The 17529-nt window shown below is 39.1% G+C and overlaps 1 protein-coding gene across 11 annotated transcripts in view; it reads right to left on the reverse strand.

Annotated features, from left to right (window-relative positions):
- METTL4 (methyltransferase 4, N6-adenosine) overlaps positions 1–17462 on the reverse strand; it is an 87930-nt gene extending 70468 nt beyond the window's left edge. For 7 of the 11 annotated variants that reach the window (XM_042797905.1, XM_042797903.1, XM_042797906.1 and 4 more), the window contains exons 1-8: positions 17342–17462; positions 16160–16672; positions 15343–15405; positions 10424–10790; positions 8158–8227; positions 6176–6350; positions 5853–5959; positions 5126–5214 (exon numbers count right to left, since the gene is read on the reverse strand). In XM_042797905.1, coding sequence (XP_042653839.1) covers positions 5126–5214; positions 5853–5959; positions 6176–6350; positions 8158–8227; positions 10424–10790; positions 15343–15405; positions 16160–16588 — 1300 coding nt within the window. In that variant the 5' untranslated portion in view covers positions 16589–16672; positions 17342–17462. Of the gene's footprint in view, positions 1–452; positions 3442–5125; positions 5215–5852; positions 5960–6175; positions 6351–8157; positions 8228–10423; positions 10791–15342; positions 15406–16159; positions 16673–17341 lie in introns of those variants that run through there. The other 4 variants (XR_006165776.1, XR_006165775.1, XR_006165777.1 and 1 more) reach the window with 2 other exon arrangements.
- Positions 17463–17529: the final 67 nt, after the last annotated feature.

A 17529-nucleotide genomic window follows, 5' to 3' on the forward strand; every position in this document is an offset into this window, starting at 1 on the left:
TTAATCTAAAAAATACTGCTACCAGCAGGAAACTTATTCTAAAAACCTGCTTCTTTTAGAGGCAAGCTAAAATGTTTAAACAAATCTAACATTTACAGAGAAGAGTCTGGGAGGTTTAGAGGAAAATGTACATTCTGACAAAAAACTTGCTGCACTGAACATTGCTGTTTGGTGTCATGGGAGTTCATCTAATTAGACACCACTTATCAGTAGTTACTTTTAGACCATTTTGCAAACTCACCATATTAAAAAAAAAAAATGGTAAAATTTAATGTTCTTTTTCCATGTTCTATTTAGTTAAGGATCTCTTGTGCACAATTTGCTGCCAACACGATCAGGGGGCTGGAGCACCTCCCCTGTGAGGACAGGCTGAGAGAGTTGGGGTTGTTCAGCCTGGAGAAGGCTTGTGGGAGACCTAATAGTGGCCTTTCAGTACTGAAAGGGGGGCTACAGGTAAGATGGGGACAAACTTTTTAGCAGGGCCTGTTGCAAAAGGACAAGGGATAATGGTTTTAAACTAAAAGAGCGTAGATCTAGCTTAGATAGAAGGATGAAATTTTTTATGATGAGGGTGGTGAAACACTGGAACAGGTTTCATCCAGAGAGGTGGTAGATGCCCCATCCCTGGAAACATTCAAGGTCAGGCTGGATGGGGGCCTGAGAAACCTGATCTGGCTGAAGATGTTCCTGCTCATTGCAAGGGGCTTGGACTAGACGACCTTTAAAGGTCCCTTCCAACCCAAACCATTCTATGATTGTATGACTTTAACAAAGGTCTTACAAAAATCTATTCTCTTGAGCATCTAAGAAAGCCCATGTTGTAAGAGGTTGCACTTTTTCCACATAAGAGAAAGGAGAGACTGTGGAAAGCAAAGTTCCAAAGCTTTCAATAAAGTCTCTGTGAGCAGATCCTGACATCTGTAGGATATCTTTTTGATCCTAATGGGCATAAGACCATGCAGAGGTTACTGCAGAGTTAGGCTTTATATGTCTTTTTCCCCCTCATAAAAAAAAAAAAAAACAAAATAGAACCATTTTATGCTCTATATAGGCTTCTATGTAGAGGAAGCAGTTATTTAGGTGACAAAATTTCACTAAGAACACATTAGTAATGTTGACATTAGTTCTTAAAAATGTCATCACTGTGCTAAGTCCAGTAATCAAAAGCAGTTTTACTAAGCACCAAAAACTTCCATGCCTAAGAGAATAAATTTTAAAATCACACTTAGGACATTTAACCATCCTCAAAGATTAGTTTGCCAGAAAACAAAAAAGAGGTAGCCAAAAATGGATCAGTTCAGCAGAAGCAGGAAGCTTCTGCCAATCTTTCAATTGATTTGGTAATAGAATTTAAAAATTAATTTCCAGGAATCTCCCCCTCTCCTGCTGCCAGAGAGATGGTCTTTTTTAAAGTCAGAGGTTTTTTTAAAAACAGACAGATTACATGTAATTCAAGATCACATTGTAGTATGATTTTTCACTGCTAGGTTGTAGATATTTACATAATCACATCAGGCAGTAACTTGCACTGCAATGGAAATTACCATATCAAGAGGGCAATAATGTGGCTGCATTTTGTTGGCATAAAATCTCATTACACTGCTTTCCTTAAAATAGGAAAAATCAGTGTTCAAGATACAAATTATTTTGTTTTTGTTAGGCTTTTATATCACCAGAAGGGGCTATCTTAACACACATAGATCTGACTTGCAGCCCTTAAGCAAATTCTGGAGCTTTTTCCTCTGAAAAGAGGTTAGAGGATCTACATCAGCAGAAAGATTAAATATTAAGTTTTTCAACCATATGAAAAGATTAAATAAAATTTAAAAAAACAAAACAAAACACAATTGTTTCTATCCACTTACAGATACCATTGACAATAAACAGCTTAAATATCTGATAAATAGATTATTCCTTATCACTTGCATGTGTCAAAAACACAATGACAGCAACTCAGGCACCTACACTTGGGCATCTAATGCTCTACGACACACGAAGCTAGCACAAAGCCCGCTGGTAGATATAACACTGGTCTTCCAGAAAACCCACTTCCTTCTGAAGCAGATTCCAGCAGTCAGGCAGGATACCTGCCATACCTGCCTACTCTTAATCCCAGAAATATATTGAAGATGCATACTGATAAAATGTTTAAATAAGCAAAAGGAAGAATCATTTTTGAAACAAGCAACAGTTTCCCCTTATCTTTTGAACTTCCATTACCTAAACAGCAAGTTCTGCATAGCAAATTGGATACATGAAGTGAAAATGAATGTCAGCTTTTCACTGTCTGATTTGTGAGCCATGTAAAGCACAAAGCACATGATTGTATTCGTTTCATAGTAACCCTTCAAGAGTTTGCAATGTAGAGGTCCTTATTGCCCAGTTTGTCTAATCCCTGAACAGAGTAGGACCAGAAGATCTGAAACTCAACACAAAGATGCCTTTACATCTCTGCATCTTTCCTGAGCCTCAAGTTAAATCTAGATGTTGATGCACCTATTGATTAGTCTAACAGTAAGGGCTCACAAGATGCATAAGGAAATAAAAGGCATTTACTTCTTTTACTTCCAAGAACACTTTTGTAACATGGTCTAACAAACCAGGGTTGTTACAGGAGAAGAGAGTTCCCAAGATTTCCCATTCCACTCTTCTGCTGGAGATATGCAAAGCGGCTAGAACATGGCCAGGAATTAATTCCAATGTTTTTAGGCATACTCTTATATGACAATATTATTTTCTAACAATAAATGTACATTCTTAAAAACTGGAGGAGAAATGGCTATAACAAGAAGAACCTATAAAACAGGAAAATGAAAAAAGGTGTTTGAAGTTCTACATTACTCCACATCATCTGTGTAGCAGAATATCTTCTATGTCTTTTAAGAGCAACATTGAATTGAATTAGGAAGAAAACCTGCTGTTATTTGAATGAAAACCAGGAGTAATAAAATTTAATTTAACACATTTGCATAAAAAAGCTTAAGTACATTTACAATGACACATTAAAGCTCTAAGCATTGAACACAGCACATGCATCACCCAAAACCCCTACAGTCGCAATTTCATGGTTAAATGCACTGTAGGAACCCAAACATCTCTTTTTGATGGCTTACTTTAATTTACATCTTTCTCTTCCCCCAGAGAGATAAACTGTTAGCATCAGTCATTAAGGGGCTACATATGTACCAACATACAACCTTTATAGTAGTAATAAGAAATAAAGTGTTCTTCTCCCTGATTGCCAAATCTGTTTCTGTTCAACTTTCTTCTGAACCACTCTAGGATGTAGCTCAGCTGCTCTCTGCTGACCACTTGAGAATATTGTCCAGTCATGAAAGTGATACCCTTTTACAACACTGAAGTCAGGGCATCAGCAGTTAGCTTTTGTCTTATGGTCTATCTTTTAATTCCATAACCATGTTCTAGATGGAGCTGCCAAAACTGTAGGATACACATAGATATTTATAAAAGCCTTGTAAATCACTGATAATGCTCAGCAGCATATTCATTTTTCAAATAGAAACACAAATGCTGCACAATGGTATCAAATCCCAGCATTCAAGTAAAGACTCAAGAAATATATAAATTAACACAGACAATTTATTTCAAAACCCATTCAGAATCATCATTTATAAAGGATCTCCCAATATGATTTCTAGATTCTGCCCTACAAAAGAATTGTTCTGAGTATGATTCTGGCATAGAATGCTCTATAATACATGCAAACTGCTGTTTTACACCCTTAGATACCTCACAAGTTTCCTTTTTTCTGTCTGAGTGTGCTTCCAAGTATTGGTTTTCTGAAGAGGCCCTAGGTGGCTGCCTCACAAATCACTACCCTACCATTCATTACCTTAAATCAACACACATACTTCCTGCTGTAGCCCTAATTCTTAAAGATGTGGCTTCAGAACTGCAAAAAGATTCTCCTAGAATTGCCTTTGTTTATTATTATTATTATTTTTAGCTAACCAAAGTATGTGTCTTCTACTAGTTTTTGAACAGGTATATATATATGCATGTTAATTTAATAAAACAGGCACAAAGTACAAATTTTAGAGCCTCCTTGAACGTATAACTGTCAAGATCATCTTCCTAACTGAAGTTGTACTGTTCCTTGAGAACAGATAAAGAAAAGTATGTCAGTGAAGCAAACTATGATGCTTCCCCTCTCCAACAGCATTGTGCATTTCTTCTACCTGCCTTTTCTGATGTGATTACACCATATGCACCTGGAATATATGCAGATTCATCATGACTTTTTCCGTTGGGGGAGAATAAAACTATTTTTGTGAGAGGTATTAAATATATTTCTTACCACAGCATTGTAAGGCACTCAGGTGCTACAATGATGAAAGAAGTACAACTTTCTATTGATTAAATGAGTCAAAGTAAGAGTTCTCCAGAACAGTGTGCAAAAGGTAACATATCACATGGCAGTCCTCACATCCTTTGGACTTTACTCTGAAAAGTTGAATTCATACCCACACTAATAGGCTGGCTGGAGTTACTGCATCAATTTCAGCAAACTAAATACAGCTCCTCAGAAATAAGCAGGGCATTTCTTATTTGTTGCCTATCATTAACAGTTTTAAAATAATGAAGTTTTAGGATGTAAAGGCACAACTATACTGCAGGTGTATAAGCAACTCATGCAGAAATAAAAACATTTCTTTCAGGATGACATAATAAAGAAAAAGGTTTCTGCTTTTATTAACTAAGTAGAAGACATCATATTTTATATATACCCAAAGTTTCACTCCTGCCTGCTGCACAGTACTTTAGGTCACTTGGTATAATTTCATACATACAGTATCTGTAAACTGTTCCTGCTGTGCTTAAAAAACAATTTTTAAAATGCAAGGTTTTTTACATGTCTACCCAAAATACTCACACAATAGTGCTTGAAGTTCTACTTTTCATATTCATTTTTGGAGAGTGAGACTTAGGTGCCTGACAACATTTTTAGAAATGTTGAGGAACCACAAGTCCTGTTGAGCAAAATTGCTTGGCATATGGGAAATTAAGGCACTTCATATATAAAGGTATCTCACTCTAGGTACATCATTTTAGATATCCAAGTCAAATGCCCTACAGAAACATTATGCAACAAAATAAAACATACCAGTAAGAGGGGGTTTATGTGAATGCAGACTGCAGGGTACGCTGACAATTAATTTATGTTCTGGAATTGGAAGTACATCTTCAGATTTCCTGTCATATAGATCAGAACAAGAAAATAAGGATGAGAATGAATACCACCAAATACAATGCTGCAGCTCTCACAGAGATACTTCAGATGGGAGATAACACACTGAATGTGTCACAGTCAAACTTAAACTAAGTCACAGTCAAACTTAGTTAAACTAAGGGAAGTTAAATGTTGCTCAGCCATAATATATAAAAGGACAGTTTATGAAAGCACTGAGGCTTTAGACAAAATATGGTTAAAAATAGCCATACAAAGCCACTGAGAACAAATAATGTAGTCCTGTATGTTTTCATGTGTAGAAAAACACCAGCATCCCCAAAGTGGCATCAGCCTGTGCCAAGGACTCATGGTCCAAGAGAACCTGTCAGCAAAGGAAGCTGAAGTTCATGAAGCTTTTGTACACGCCAGTTCCCCAACACAGATAGATATAAGGAACAGATAAAGGTTTCCATCCTTTAATCTCACTAAATCAGTATCTTATCCCAAAGCAAATAAGGCTATTTTTAGGTCCACAATCAGCCAAAAGATGACACCAAGAGAAGATTTTGGGACATTATATTGTATTATGAACAAGTGATAAATACAAAGAGAATCCTAGCAGCCTCAAAAAAAGACATTTACTATAAATAACCTGGCAAACCTTAAGGTTTCCTTTACTTCTCCTTGAACTCTCCCCAATACAAGAACTTCATAGGGCTTTTTGTGTGAAGAATCCAAAGGCAAGACAAATTCTCCAGCTCTAGTAATCTGACACAAAGAAGTTAAAAATACACAGTAGAAGGTTATCATATCCAATTTTTCAAGACATTTTATTTGATAAAAAGGAAGATACTGATAGTACTATACCTTTCAAATACAAAAGACCATGGTAGTAAAAAAAAAAAAAAATTGTAAGAATATAAAGTGTCATAGTGCAAGCCTTCTCAGTCTCCAAGAAAGCAACAAAACAAATTGAGAACTTACTTTTACCCAGTGCCATTCAGCAAGTGTTTTCACAGACCAATGAGGATAAAGTTCATCCTTAACAAAACGTAAGTGCTTCTGTCTATTAGTCACCCACGTGACCACAAGACAATTCGGAGCAGCTAGTGCTGGTACAGGAATCTGCTTGATTTGCCACGAAGACAAGTGGCTGTATCTATATGCCAATACAGGGAGAAAGCAAGTTAACATATCTCAAATATAAATATTACAAAGCAACACAAGTGGATAAACAAATTACACAGCCAAGACATTTGAAGACTTACTGCCTGACAAGTTCTAAGAATGGATCAAGACTGACACCCAGTGGCCAAATGTGATAGAGTCTGATATAAAATCGTGTATGTACTTTACTGAGCAGAACCTTTAACTACATATTTCTACTACTCCCCCAAATAAAGTATTATGAGTTGTTATTCTGAAGAAGTCTAAAAGTCCACGTGTAATTTAAGAACTATCATATGTAACTCAATACGCCAGAACAAAGCTATTTAGTGGAAAGTAGCTCTTTAGTCAATGTAACATTATTCACTTTTTGTAATAAGGAGTATCTCTTCCGAATTAAAATAACAAGTGAGTCATTTACAAGTGAAATGGCAACACTGATTTGACTGGCAAGCTAAAAGGTCACACAATAGTAATCACTTCTCCAATTATTTGCAGAAGTTATTATTTTTAAATTACCATTCATGGTATCAGAACAGTTCTGCACATTACTGAGCTAACTGTATGCTACACCAGTGAATACAGCATGCTTTTCAGACTCTGTCCTGTTCTATCATTTTTCTCATGATGCTGTTATACACAGTGAGCTGCAATTCATGGAACTTACACATTGCAGCATCAAAAGCATTGGCACGCTGCCTACTGGAATCAAGAGCCACCGTCTTGGTATCTGGGATCCGTACACAGTGCAACAGTGACAACAGTAGGAAACAGGCAACAAGGACAAAATCCAAAAGACCTCCTGGACTGCCCAGAGAAAACAAGATTCACAACCCAGATGTGAAAGGCTTAACAAAGTTCAGCCATCAACTATGTAACTAAAAGCAGTGACAGCTATTCCACCTTTTGATTTTATTTTGTAAGGGAGAGGGTGTTGCTGGCTAATTCATGCTTGTGAATAACTAGTTTTCCTCTGAGTAACTTACACAGTTAAGATAAACACTTGAATGAGTTTAACTCTGAGTTTCTAGAGGTTTCTGCAGGGCTTTCAAAGTAAAACCTACTAATCAGTCTCTGCATCTTCCAATTACTTCGTAACAAGATTCAAAAGCTACAGTAGACGCTATTCTAGAAAGTTGTAAGGCCATATTTCCTGTCTGCCCTTCTTTCACATGAATACAATTCTATGGTAATCAAGAGATCTCCACTGGCATAAGCTTCATGTTACTCAGTGGAGAAGGGAGCCCATAAAATTTTAAGTTAATGGCTTCATAAACTACAGTACTCAGTTCCTATTGCACTTAAGGATTTTACTGCTGCATTATCACTTTTTCTTCTACCCATCAGACTGAAGTTCAAACTACAGCTCAAATTAAAAAAAAAAAAAAAAAAAAGCCTAAAACTTTTGAATAGGACCTCAGTCCTGGAAATACACATTTATCTAGCTTTATTCCCACTGAAATAACCCTATTTCAAACTGATATCTGCATGATCTGGGCCTCACAAAACAGTTGACTCCAGGCTTTCCTTGTAAGTCTCAAGGACTAATATTCTCTCATCAGTTGGGTAATTTAAGATCTACTCTTGCAAATATTTTGTATGCAAAGTAACCCAGCCATTTCAGTGAAACCCCTAAGACATTTCATAGACTTGAAGGTAGGCATATGCCAAAACATTTTCTAGTTTAAGATACAGTGTCACAATTATACTGGTCTTCAACTGCATCAGTATATTAAAATGTTAATTACCTTTTGTAAGCTAAGATGACAAAGTTTGTTTTATTTTACTATAAAATTTACCTGTTACTCCTTTTAACGGACTTGTTCTCCCATGGTGGATCAATCACAATTACATCATAGTTTTTCTTGTCTGGGAAGTGAAATTTAAAAAAAAAGCCTGTAAATTATTTTAAAAATAAAACTACTGGTTAAAACTGATAAAGGCTTAGCTACCCACATACAGACATTTAAAGAGTCAACTATGCAGCAAAACTGCAACTTTCCTCTGTTCTTTCCAAACAAGAATTTAAAAGGCTTCTAGCATGCTTGTTTTAATTCAGATAATCATTTACTTCCATGATTCTTCAGCTGATTACCTAAGGAAAGGACGTTTATGTGATATCTGTAAGATCTCTCCAAGAAATTTTGAACATCCTGGGGATTTCCAGAAAAAAACTGACAGCAGACTGTAAGTCTCAAAGGTGAAAATTTCTCCGAGTTTCCTAAGAGAAGCTATGCAATAAAGCACCCAGATGAGTGAAAGGCTCCAGCCCTGAATGCAAGATTCCTGTCCTCTTTGATCTTTCAGCAGGCCAACTGGGACATGCAGAGCTCCAAAGCAGACCTGGAAAACTGTGGTTTGCACTAATGGAAGTGAAGAGAGACAGAGAGCTACACCCAGTGTATGAAATGGAAATTAATGGACAAGAGAAAGAGAACTGAAAGAGTTTTCATGGGAGAAGCTAGGTTTACTTTATTTGAGGATAGAAAATACAGGACACATCCATGAAAAAGCAGGACTCTCCAATTTTATTTTTTCTACAGAATATATGTTTTCCTTCATTGATTATGATGCTACTTATTTAAATAGTTAATAAGAACAACAGCTTAATATTTAATATTTATTAAATGTGTTTTCTACATCTTATCTCTTTATTAACATTGGAGGTGTTATCCTGACACTGGGCTGACCAGCATGAAATACTTCTCTTTTGGCAGGTGAAAGGGAAGAAATATAATTAAAATGGACAGTAGACTTCCTCAAAAACAACAAAAAAAAATCTAAAGTCATGGCATTATATTAACATTCACTGTTGGATATTTCAAAAACATTTTCTCAAATTTCTTGGACTGCTCTCTGGCCTCTGAGAATCCAAACTTGCATAGCTATGCACAGTGATAGCACAGTGATAGTGATCTTCCTTCTATCATACATTTGAAAAAAAATAACTGGCTAAATTCTGGACTTCAAATATAAAATTATTATTATTCAGATAATAAGATTCTGCCTCCTGCATGTCTTCTTAATTAAAAAAAAACAAAAATCAGTGAACATCAAACTTGTATATTACAAGAGAGGAAACATATGTAACTAACAATTCTAAAATTATTTATTAGAGGGTAGAACATTCATCCCCAGCTCTTTCTCACAAGCAACATCTTTCCTGTAAGACTGTCTGATGAAGCTTAGCTAACAATAAGTATAATAATAATAATAAAGGTTAAATTGAAAGCTAATGGATTGGTGAAGTACAGTGCAGACTGCCGCGTGTTGTTAGCTTAAAGCTTTCTACATGGCCCGTTAAGGCTGGGGATACTGGCTTGGATAGCTTTTTATTTACTTTTATAGAGGAGTTATTATCTCTAAAATCCCACCATTTGCCTGTCACTGATTTTGGGTTAAGCCAGTACTCTCAGCTGTGAAATGCAGCAGCTGAGAAGTCAACTCATGTTCTTGCTAAAGCAGTGTTCACCTCCAGCTGGGTGCAGCAGCCTCTCAAACTGTTATCCTCTCTGGGTGGCACTGGAGTTGGTTTCACAATCAGTTTATGCTAATCTAAATACACCCCGCCACTGCACAGGATGGATCCATAAGAGAATCCTAGCTTTAAGGTGCATAAACTCATTCGTCTCCCATGGTCTAATCTAACTAAAAACCAAGGCAGCAGGAACACCACCTCAACAGCAGCATGGACTGATCTATGTTAAAGCCTCATCCTGTGGGACAGGGACCCATCAGCATAGCTAGTTTAAAGCATTTACATGACTTCTATACTGACAGTGGCTCAGAACATGATCACAAACTGTCATATTCTGGCTGGTATTTTCAGAAGAGACTCTTGGAGATAGACAATGACTTGAGCTCCTAACCACTCAAGGTTCATTTGAAAACCCTCACCTATCTGCACAAAGTTAGAAATATCACTTCGAAAGCTTGCAGCAGCATTTCCTATCAGTGTGATGCTGTATATTAAAATCTGTTCACTGAGTCCTTAGCCGCTTTGACATTAACTGCCTTTCTCAGGCAGGAGAGAAGTGGTAAATTCTAATGTTTAAAGATACTTACAGTTCAACAGGGGCTGTAAACATGAAATATCAGATAAAAGGAAACTGCTTTTTGGTGGCACCAAGTACTTCTGCCCCATTAACACAACTATTTTTGCAGAGTTTGAGCTGTTTTCTGTAACACATGAAAGCACATCCTGATCTGGAATGGAGGTTTCATCATCTAGCACATGTACAGCTTGATGGTCACTTTCATTCACAGCTGGAAGCTGCTTTGCCATTTCACATAGTTCAGCCAACCCACAGCCAATGTGTCCAGGAATAACATTCTTCCTGCAACTGAGTTCTGCAGTAGTGTGGTGAAGAAAACCGCTTTTGAGTCCTTCTTGGACTAAATGCAAAGTGCCTTCCCAAATGAGCTTCCTGACCTGCATGGTCATAAAGAAACAAGGGAAAAAGAAATGATCTTTCAAGTATCTACTTGATCAGGGAATGTGACAGAAATCAAAACATTTTCAATCTGCAGAGAGGGAGAAGGATCCTTGCCAAATACTGAGACCATTGACTCAAAAGCTACAAGGGCATGACAATAAGGCCATGATAACTTCTGTTGCTGTTTTTTCTGGTAAAGTTACAATAATTAGAGGCCTGGAGAAAGAGTGAGAGACTACTGAATAAAACATTTCACAGACAATAGAGGTGGAATATTTTTTCTCCAAATAAACATAAATTTCAAAGCAATAATTTGAAGTATAAATTAAGATTATAATCTAATTACAAGTTACTATGCCCCTAAACATATTTTTAATTGAGACGTATACTGGGATCTAAAAATCAGTATTTTTCCACATTTTAATTCACTTCAAAAAAACATAGATTATGCATTTTTGAAGTAATACAGAAGTACAATAAGTAAATCAAATTAAATCATTACAATTTGATTTTACAACTTTTCTAAGTGATGCACCTCAAATAATCTGCCAGTGAGTCCAGGAAGACAAGATTCTTGGATCTATATACACTCTCATTCATTTCAGCACCCTCCCTTTGCAAAATTTAGAGACCTAGTTTATTCTGAAAACACTGAGCCTTTATGAGTTTTAGTTATCAATGAGGCATTTTTTTTATTTAGAATAGCCACATTGTCAGTTACAGTGGCTTTGTCATAGGTATCAAATACTTATTATGGTTTCTAAAGCTCCTGATTATGGAATCCTCAACTTTACAAGATGTTTTTACAATATACTCTTTATTAGAATTTTCAAATGAATGGGGGGGAGGGAAGAAATATTTTTTAATAATTTCTTTAATAATGCCACCATCTAGATATCTGAGGGAACAGTCATCATTTTCTAGTACCTATGTTTGTTATAGTAAAATTTCATACTGCTTTAACAGAATAAATGTATCTTTGCAAAGGCTACAAGTTGTACAGGTAAATTAATACAGATGGCTTTTCTTCTTACAAGCATGTGTTAATTCCCAGGCGGACAAAGCCTCTTGACTATCAAGCAATTTAAACAGTGGTTTTAACAAATGACTGCTGAAGGAATTTAGCATATTTTGTACTTTCCCTATGTTGCCTCTAACTGAAATTCATAATGGATTCAATGCCTACTTTCACTGGCAGACACAAATTTGGGGTTTTTTTTTGGAAAACAATTCTAAAGATATGAATAAGTGACAAAATAATCTGAACTGATTTACAGAGCTACAACCTTTAATACTACAAATACAGTAAAAAATCATAGAATCATAGAATGTTTTGGGTTGAAAGGGACCTTAAATATCAACTAGTTCCAACCCCCCTGCCATGGGCTGGGACACCTTCCACCAGACCAGGTTGCTCAAAGCCCCGTCCAGCCTGGCCTTGAACCCTTCCAGGGAGGGGGCAGCCACAGCTGCTCTGGGCAACCTCTTTCAGGGACTCGCCACCCTCATTGTGAAAAATTTCTTCCTTAGATCTAATCTAAATCTACCCTCCTTCAGTTTAAAACCATTACCCTTCCTTCTATCACTACAGTCCCTGATGAAGAGTCCCTCCTCCTCTTCCCTGTAGGCCCCCTTTAAATACTGGAAGGCTGCTATCAGGTCTCCCCAGAGCCTTCTCCAGGCTGAACCCCAACTCTCTCAGCCTGTCCTCACCGGGGAGATGCTCCAGCCCCCTGATCATCTTCATGGCCTCCCCTGGACCTGCTCAAACAAATCCGTGTCCTTCTCATGTTGGGAGCCCCAGAGCTGAACACAGCACTGCAGGTGGGGTCTCACCAGAGCAGAGTAGCACGGCAGATTACCCCTCCCTTGACCTGCTGGCCACCCTTCTCCTGATGCAGCCCATTCTAATACATAATGCATTCTAATCTGTGAATAGTATTGGAGGTTAACTAGGTGTCCTGATTTCAGCCGGGATAGAGTTAATTTTCTTCCTATTAGCAGGTACAGTGCTGTGTTTTGGATTTAGCTTGAGAATAATGTTGAGAATGCACCCATGGTTTAGTTGTTACAAAGTAGCACTTCTCCCAAGTTAATGACCTTTCAGTTTCCCGAACTGGTGCACAAGGAGCTGCGCAGGAGCATGGCCAGGACAGCTGAGCCCAACTGGCCCAAGGGATGTTCCATACCATAGAGCATCACATGCAGCACATAAACTGGGGGAGTTGGCTGGAATGGGCAGATTGCTGATCAGGCATCGGTCAGAGGGTGGTGAGCACTGCACTGTGCATCACTTGTCTTTTCCTGGGTTTTCTCTCTCTTTTTGTCATATTCCATTCCATTACTGTTCTTATATTTTATTTTAGTTATTATTCTGTTCCTATCTCAACCGCCCAGTTTTACTTTTTTCCCCCCAGTTCTCCTCCCCATCCCACTGGGAGGATGAAGGAGTAAGTGGCTACACGGTGCTTAATTGCTGTCTGGAGTTAAACCACAACACTAGGATCACAGATTTTTCAAAACTGTGCCTTTTTTGCATATTCACCAAAAAAACATTTGAAGTTACACAGGCCTCCAAAATGTCAAACTTCATTTCTTCCCTTATTCCTACTGTTGAATGACTTTATTTTAGCTTAAAGGTTTTCATACTCAGAGACCTCTGTTTGATGTTGAACTTCAAAGTTCTCTCCTTTAAGGTGATTCTGCACATTCATACCTTATTCACAACAATAATTACAGGACCTCTATGCTGTATCATAGCAAACTGTACATGTTTACAACAAAACTGTTGCCATGTAAAAGAAGTTTAGTTGTTTAAATATAGACCAAGAGGAACAGAATTAAGCAAAAAGCCCAATATGACTAACATCTTTGTCAGAGGAAAGAAAGCAAGTATAGGTCCTAGTTCAGGTTCACATCATCATTTAGATAAGCAGTAAGAATGCATCAAACATCATCCACAGATTACACTTCTAGGATTTACTAACATGCTTCAGTGTAATTCAGTTGTAACTTCAGCAGTTCTGGTGGTGCAATTCACATACACTCTTCCCCCCACCCAACCCCACCCCTCCTTGCTCTGCTGCTCCGTGCTTGGTGTGATTCCAACCCCCTCGTGGGTTATATACCAACCCGGGGAGGTAAGGACTACTAACAGCAGGGAACCAGAGCGTTAAGACGCCCCTTTGATGAGCCTGGTTCCTGTTTCCCCTATCGCTTTGAAGCAGTTGTAACAGTCCATCACCTCCTGACAGCCTGGCATACCCGTACCCAGGATGTGGTTGAAGGAATACAATAACAGAATTGCACATCCATCAAGCTCAAAACACCAGAACACCTCATCATCCAAGCTGGGTTGGAGTGAAAAGTATCTAACAGAATTCAATTATCTTGGATCCTATAAATTCCAACCCCAAGTGAGACCCTTTGAGCTCCCCTGGATTGCAGCAGGCCTGTGACCAGCATCTTCCCTGAGCTGGGACGCCTCTCAAGTACTAAAAACCTTAAAGTGTCATCCACTGTCAGAGCCAACGGGAGGCCAGGGTGAAGTCAACCCGGTCAAGTCTCAACTATCGCCCACTGAGGAATGCTGATGCATGGTGAGTATTTAACGTAACTCGAGAAGAGGGAAATTTTAACTTTGAGCTAGCTTCTCTTTCACCCACTCTCTTTGCTTATCGATGTGTTTGGGTATACACAGTTATTTTCACGAGTGTGAGTACATACTTATTCTACTGGATCCAAATGCTTTTGTTTGTTTGCGTATCTATATGTCTTGTATTTGTGAATACACATGCATGTATGTATTGATTTAAGGTACCGTATAGTAAGTTAGTGTGAATCTTGTCATCTTCAAATTTGCAGTTAAGTCGCTATTTTAATTATAACATACTCTACTGAATTATGTTGTAAATCTTTACACTGGTTAATGATTAAGTGCTGCTAGTCATTAATAAATCTTGATTTGCTGCTGAAACCATTACAGTGCTAATACTTTCATCCGCAACACCAGTCCATCACTGACGTGAGCCTAAATAAAGGCTTGAATTCCAATTCATTCATGATGCTTTAGTACAACAGTGTAAAAAGTTAGAGAGAAAAAAAATATCTCTCATTAGCAGAATGAGACATCTTGGAGCACATTTGGTCTGAGAAGCTTTGAATAACTTGAGCACAGCATCCTGATATACTAAAGATGAGTTGATCTTCAGAACAGGTTACGCTGTTTATTTCAAATCAGTCACTTGCTGTTCAATCAATATTCAACTCACCACTATATAACGCTGTTATCCCTAACAATAAAAGGTATTTTGTGAACACAGCTTCCAGCCCTTCAAAACGTCTCAGTCTCATGTCTAGTTTGTTTCACATATATCTACATAGAAGACATTCTCTGTATGCACTTATTCATTAAAGGACTAGAGAGACGACCTTCCTATTAGTGGAAAAGCTACAAGAACAGAACTCATTTGCAGTCATGTCTTGCAGTTCATATATGCCAAAGTCAGGTATCATGTACTTGTAAAATATACTTTTATTCAGACATACCTTTGAATGGTATTCTAAAGCATCCAGTTCACCTTGGTTGAATACACATTTCCTTTTACGTTTCTGCAGAATGAGCAAACAATGGAAGAAAATAATTCATATTATTCCATGATGAAAAAAAAAAGAAATCAAATATACCTGAATTACAAATTAACTCTTTTAAAAGCAGGAGAAATTTTCCATCCCTTTCTTTTTATGTCACAACTGTAAGTCCAATAAGCAAAAACATGATCTCAGAATACCTAGGCTACTGTAGGCATTCTCACAGTACACAGGCTTAAAGCTCTTATGTTACTCATGGCGCCGGAATCTGAAGGTACCTAGGGCATGCCACAGTTGATGTTCATTCCTCCTGCAGGCCCACACTAGAAGGTATTTTTTCAGCTGCCAAATACAGTTTACCAATAACAGGAGAAAATTAACTGCATCTTCATGATTACATTTGTTGGTTGAGACCTGCAACTCTTTTTTTGGTCCATAAAGAACACTACTGAACAACTGACGTATTGAAAATAAATTCTTACTGTTCTTCCCTCCTTGTTAGTCTGTACGATCATGACAACCACCACAGTTTCAGCTCAAGTGCCTGACCACAACCTACATCAGAAGATTCTGTGAGCAACCCCCCGCACATTACTGATATAAGGGACAAGAATATCCTCATGAGTGCTTACATTTTCTGTGCATCTTGAAATCTACTGTGGAAAAGTTCCTGCTCTCCTACATAACCTCAGGAAACCAAAATATGCAAGACAATGTTAGTGGTATATTATTTATCAGGGCGTTACTGTATTTTACTGTATTACAGAGAACATACCTTCCTAGCACTGGCAACAGAATCCCCGATGCCACTCTTGGTTCCTTCTTGGTGTTCCTCTCTGCTGCTGTTAGCCTTTATTTCTGTGAGATTCACCTCAGGGCACCCCCGCCACAGCTGCTCCTCGGGAGCTGCAGCTATATGGGGCTTAGAAATGTCAAAGAACTCCTCCCGAAACATGTATGTCATTTTTGCTGTTTTACCTTCTGTTTCTATTTCATCTCCAGGACCAGGAATAGAACCATCTCTCAACAAGGAGGTGGCAGCAAAGGTATTAGTAGCACAACAGTCTCCAGTAGATGTGACAGAAGTATTGAGACTAACACCACCAGGGTACGCAAAGGAGTCACAGATCTCATAGCCACACCGGTTGATGAAAGAGAGATGATCCACGAGCCACCCCGCTGTCAGCCGATGTACCACAGACATCACAGCTCCCCTTTTCAGGAAGAAAAATCAACTCCCTGAAACTGCAGCTGGCAATCATACACACGGTCCTGGATGAAACTCCTTCTGTGGAAATTTTTTTAAGAATTCACTTTTCAGAACTATCACTGTTTAACAAAGTAGCACCTATCTCCTGGCAGGCACTTCCACACCCACACAAGTCACACGATAGAAACTTCTGACTTCAGCTGTTTTCCCCATTCTGTTTCCCCTTCTGTGTCACCCCTATTTCAATCTCTTATAACAAGCAATTCGTAAATAAGTTTATAATTTTGTTCAGCGTAGGTTAAGACGATCCCTTTAACAAATCAGAAAACAGCACTACGACACAGTAATTCTACAGACCCAGAGTTTACATGGCAGCACTCGGAAGCAGCAACACAAGCACAGGGGCGGCAGAGCGAGGGCAGGCCCCCGCGTCCCTGCCCGCCGGCACCCAGGCCGCTGACGCTCGGGGTTTCCCCTGGAACCAGCCCCCAGCCCCGCCGCCCCGTCCCGCCGCCGCCGGGCGGGAAGAGCAGCCTGGCGGCGCAGCGCCCTCTCACCGCGGCGGCAGGAGCAGGCCCCGAGGAGCCGGAGGCGAGCAGCGGCTGAAGCCCAGGCGCGGGACTGCAGGCTCACACGCCGTTACGGGGGTGGGTAGGGAGAGGGGGCTGCCCTCCGCCCCTGTCCTTCGCTGCGGGCGCAGAAAAGCCCCGGGACTCGCCATAATGCAAGAACGCCTCACCCGCTTACCTCCGCTGTCCCGCCCCCTGTAGGCGCCGCCATCTTGTTGTACGGCCACAACCTTCGACTCCTAAGAGCTCCCGAGGAAATCGGGCGGTTTGTGGGCGAGCGGCCGGGCACGCGGAAGTGACGACACACGCCCCGCCTCCCTTCATGCCTTATCCTGCGTCTCTGAGCCGTGGCGCCCTGCGTGACGT

The sequence above is a fragment of the Tyto alba genome, unplaced genomic scaffold, assembly GCF_018691265.1.
Source record: "Tyto alba isolate M040663 unplaced genomic scaffold, T.alba_DEE_v4.0 Super-Scaffold_27, whole genome shotgun sequence".
Classification (NCBI taxonomy): Eukaryota; Metazoa; Chordata; class Aves; order Strigiformes; family Tytonidae; genus Tyto; species Tyto alba.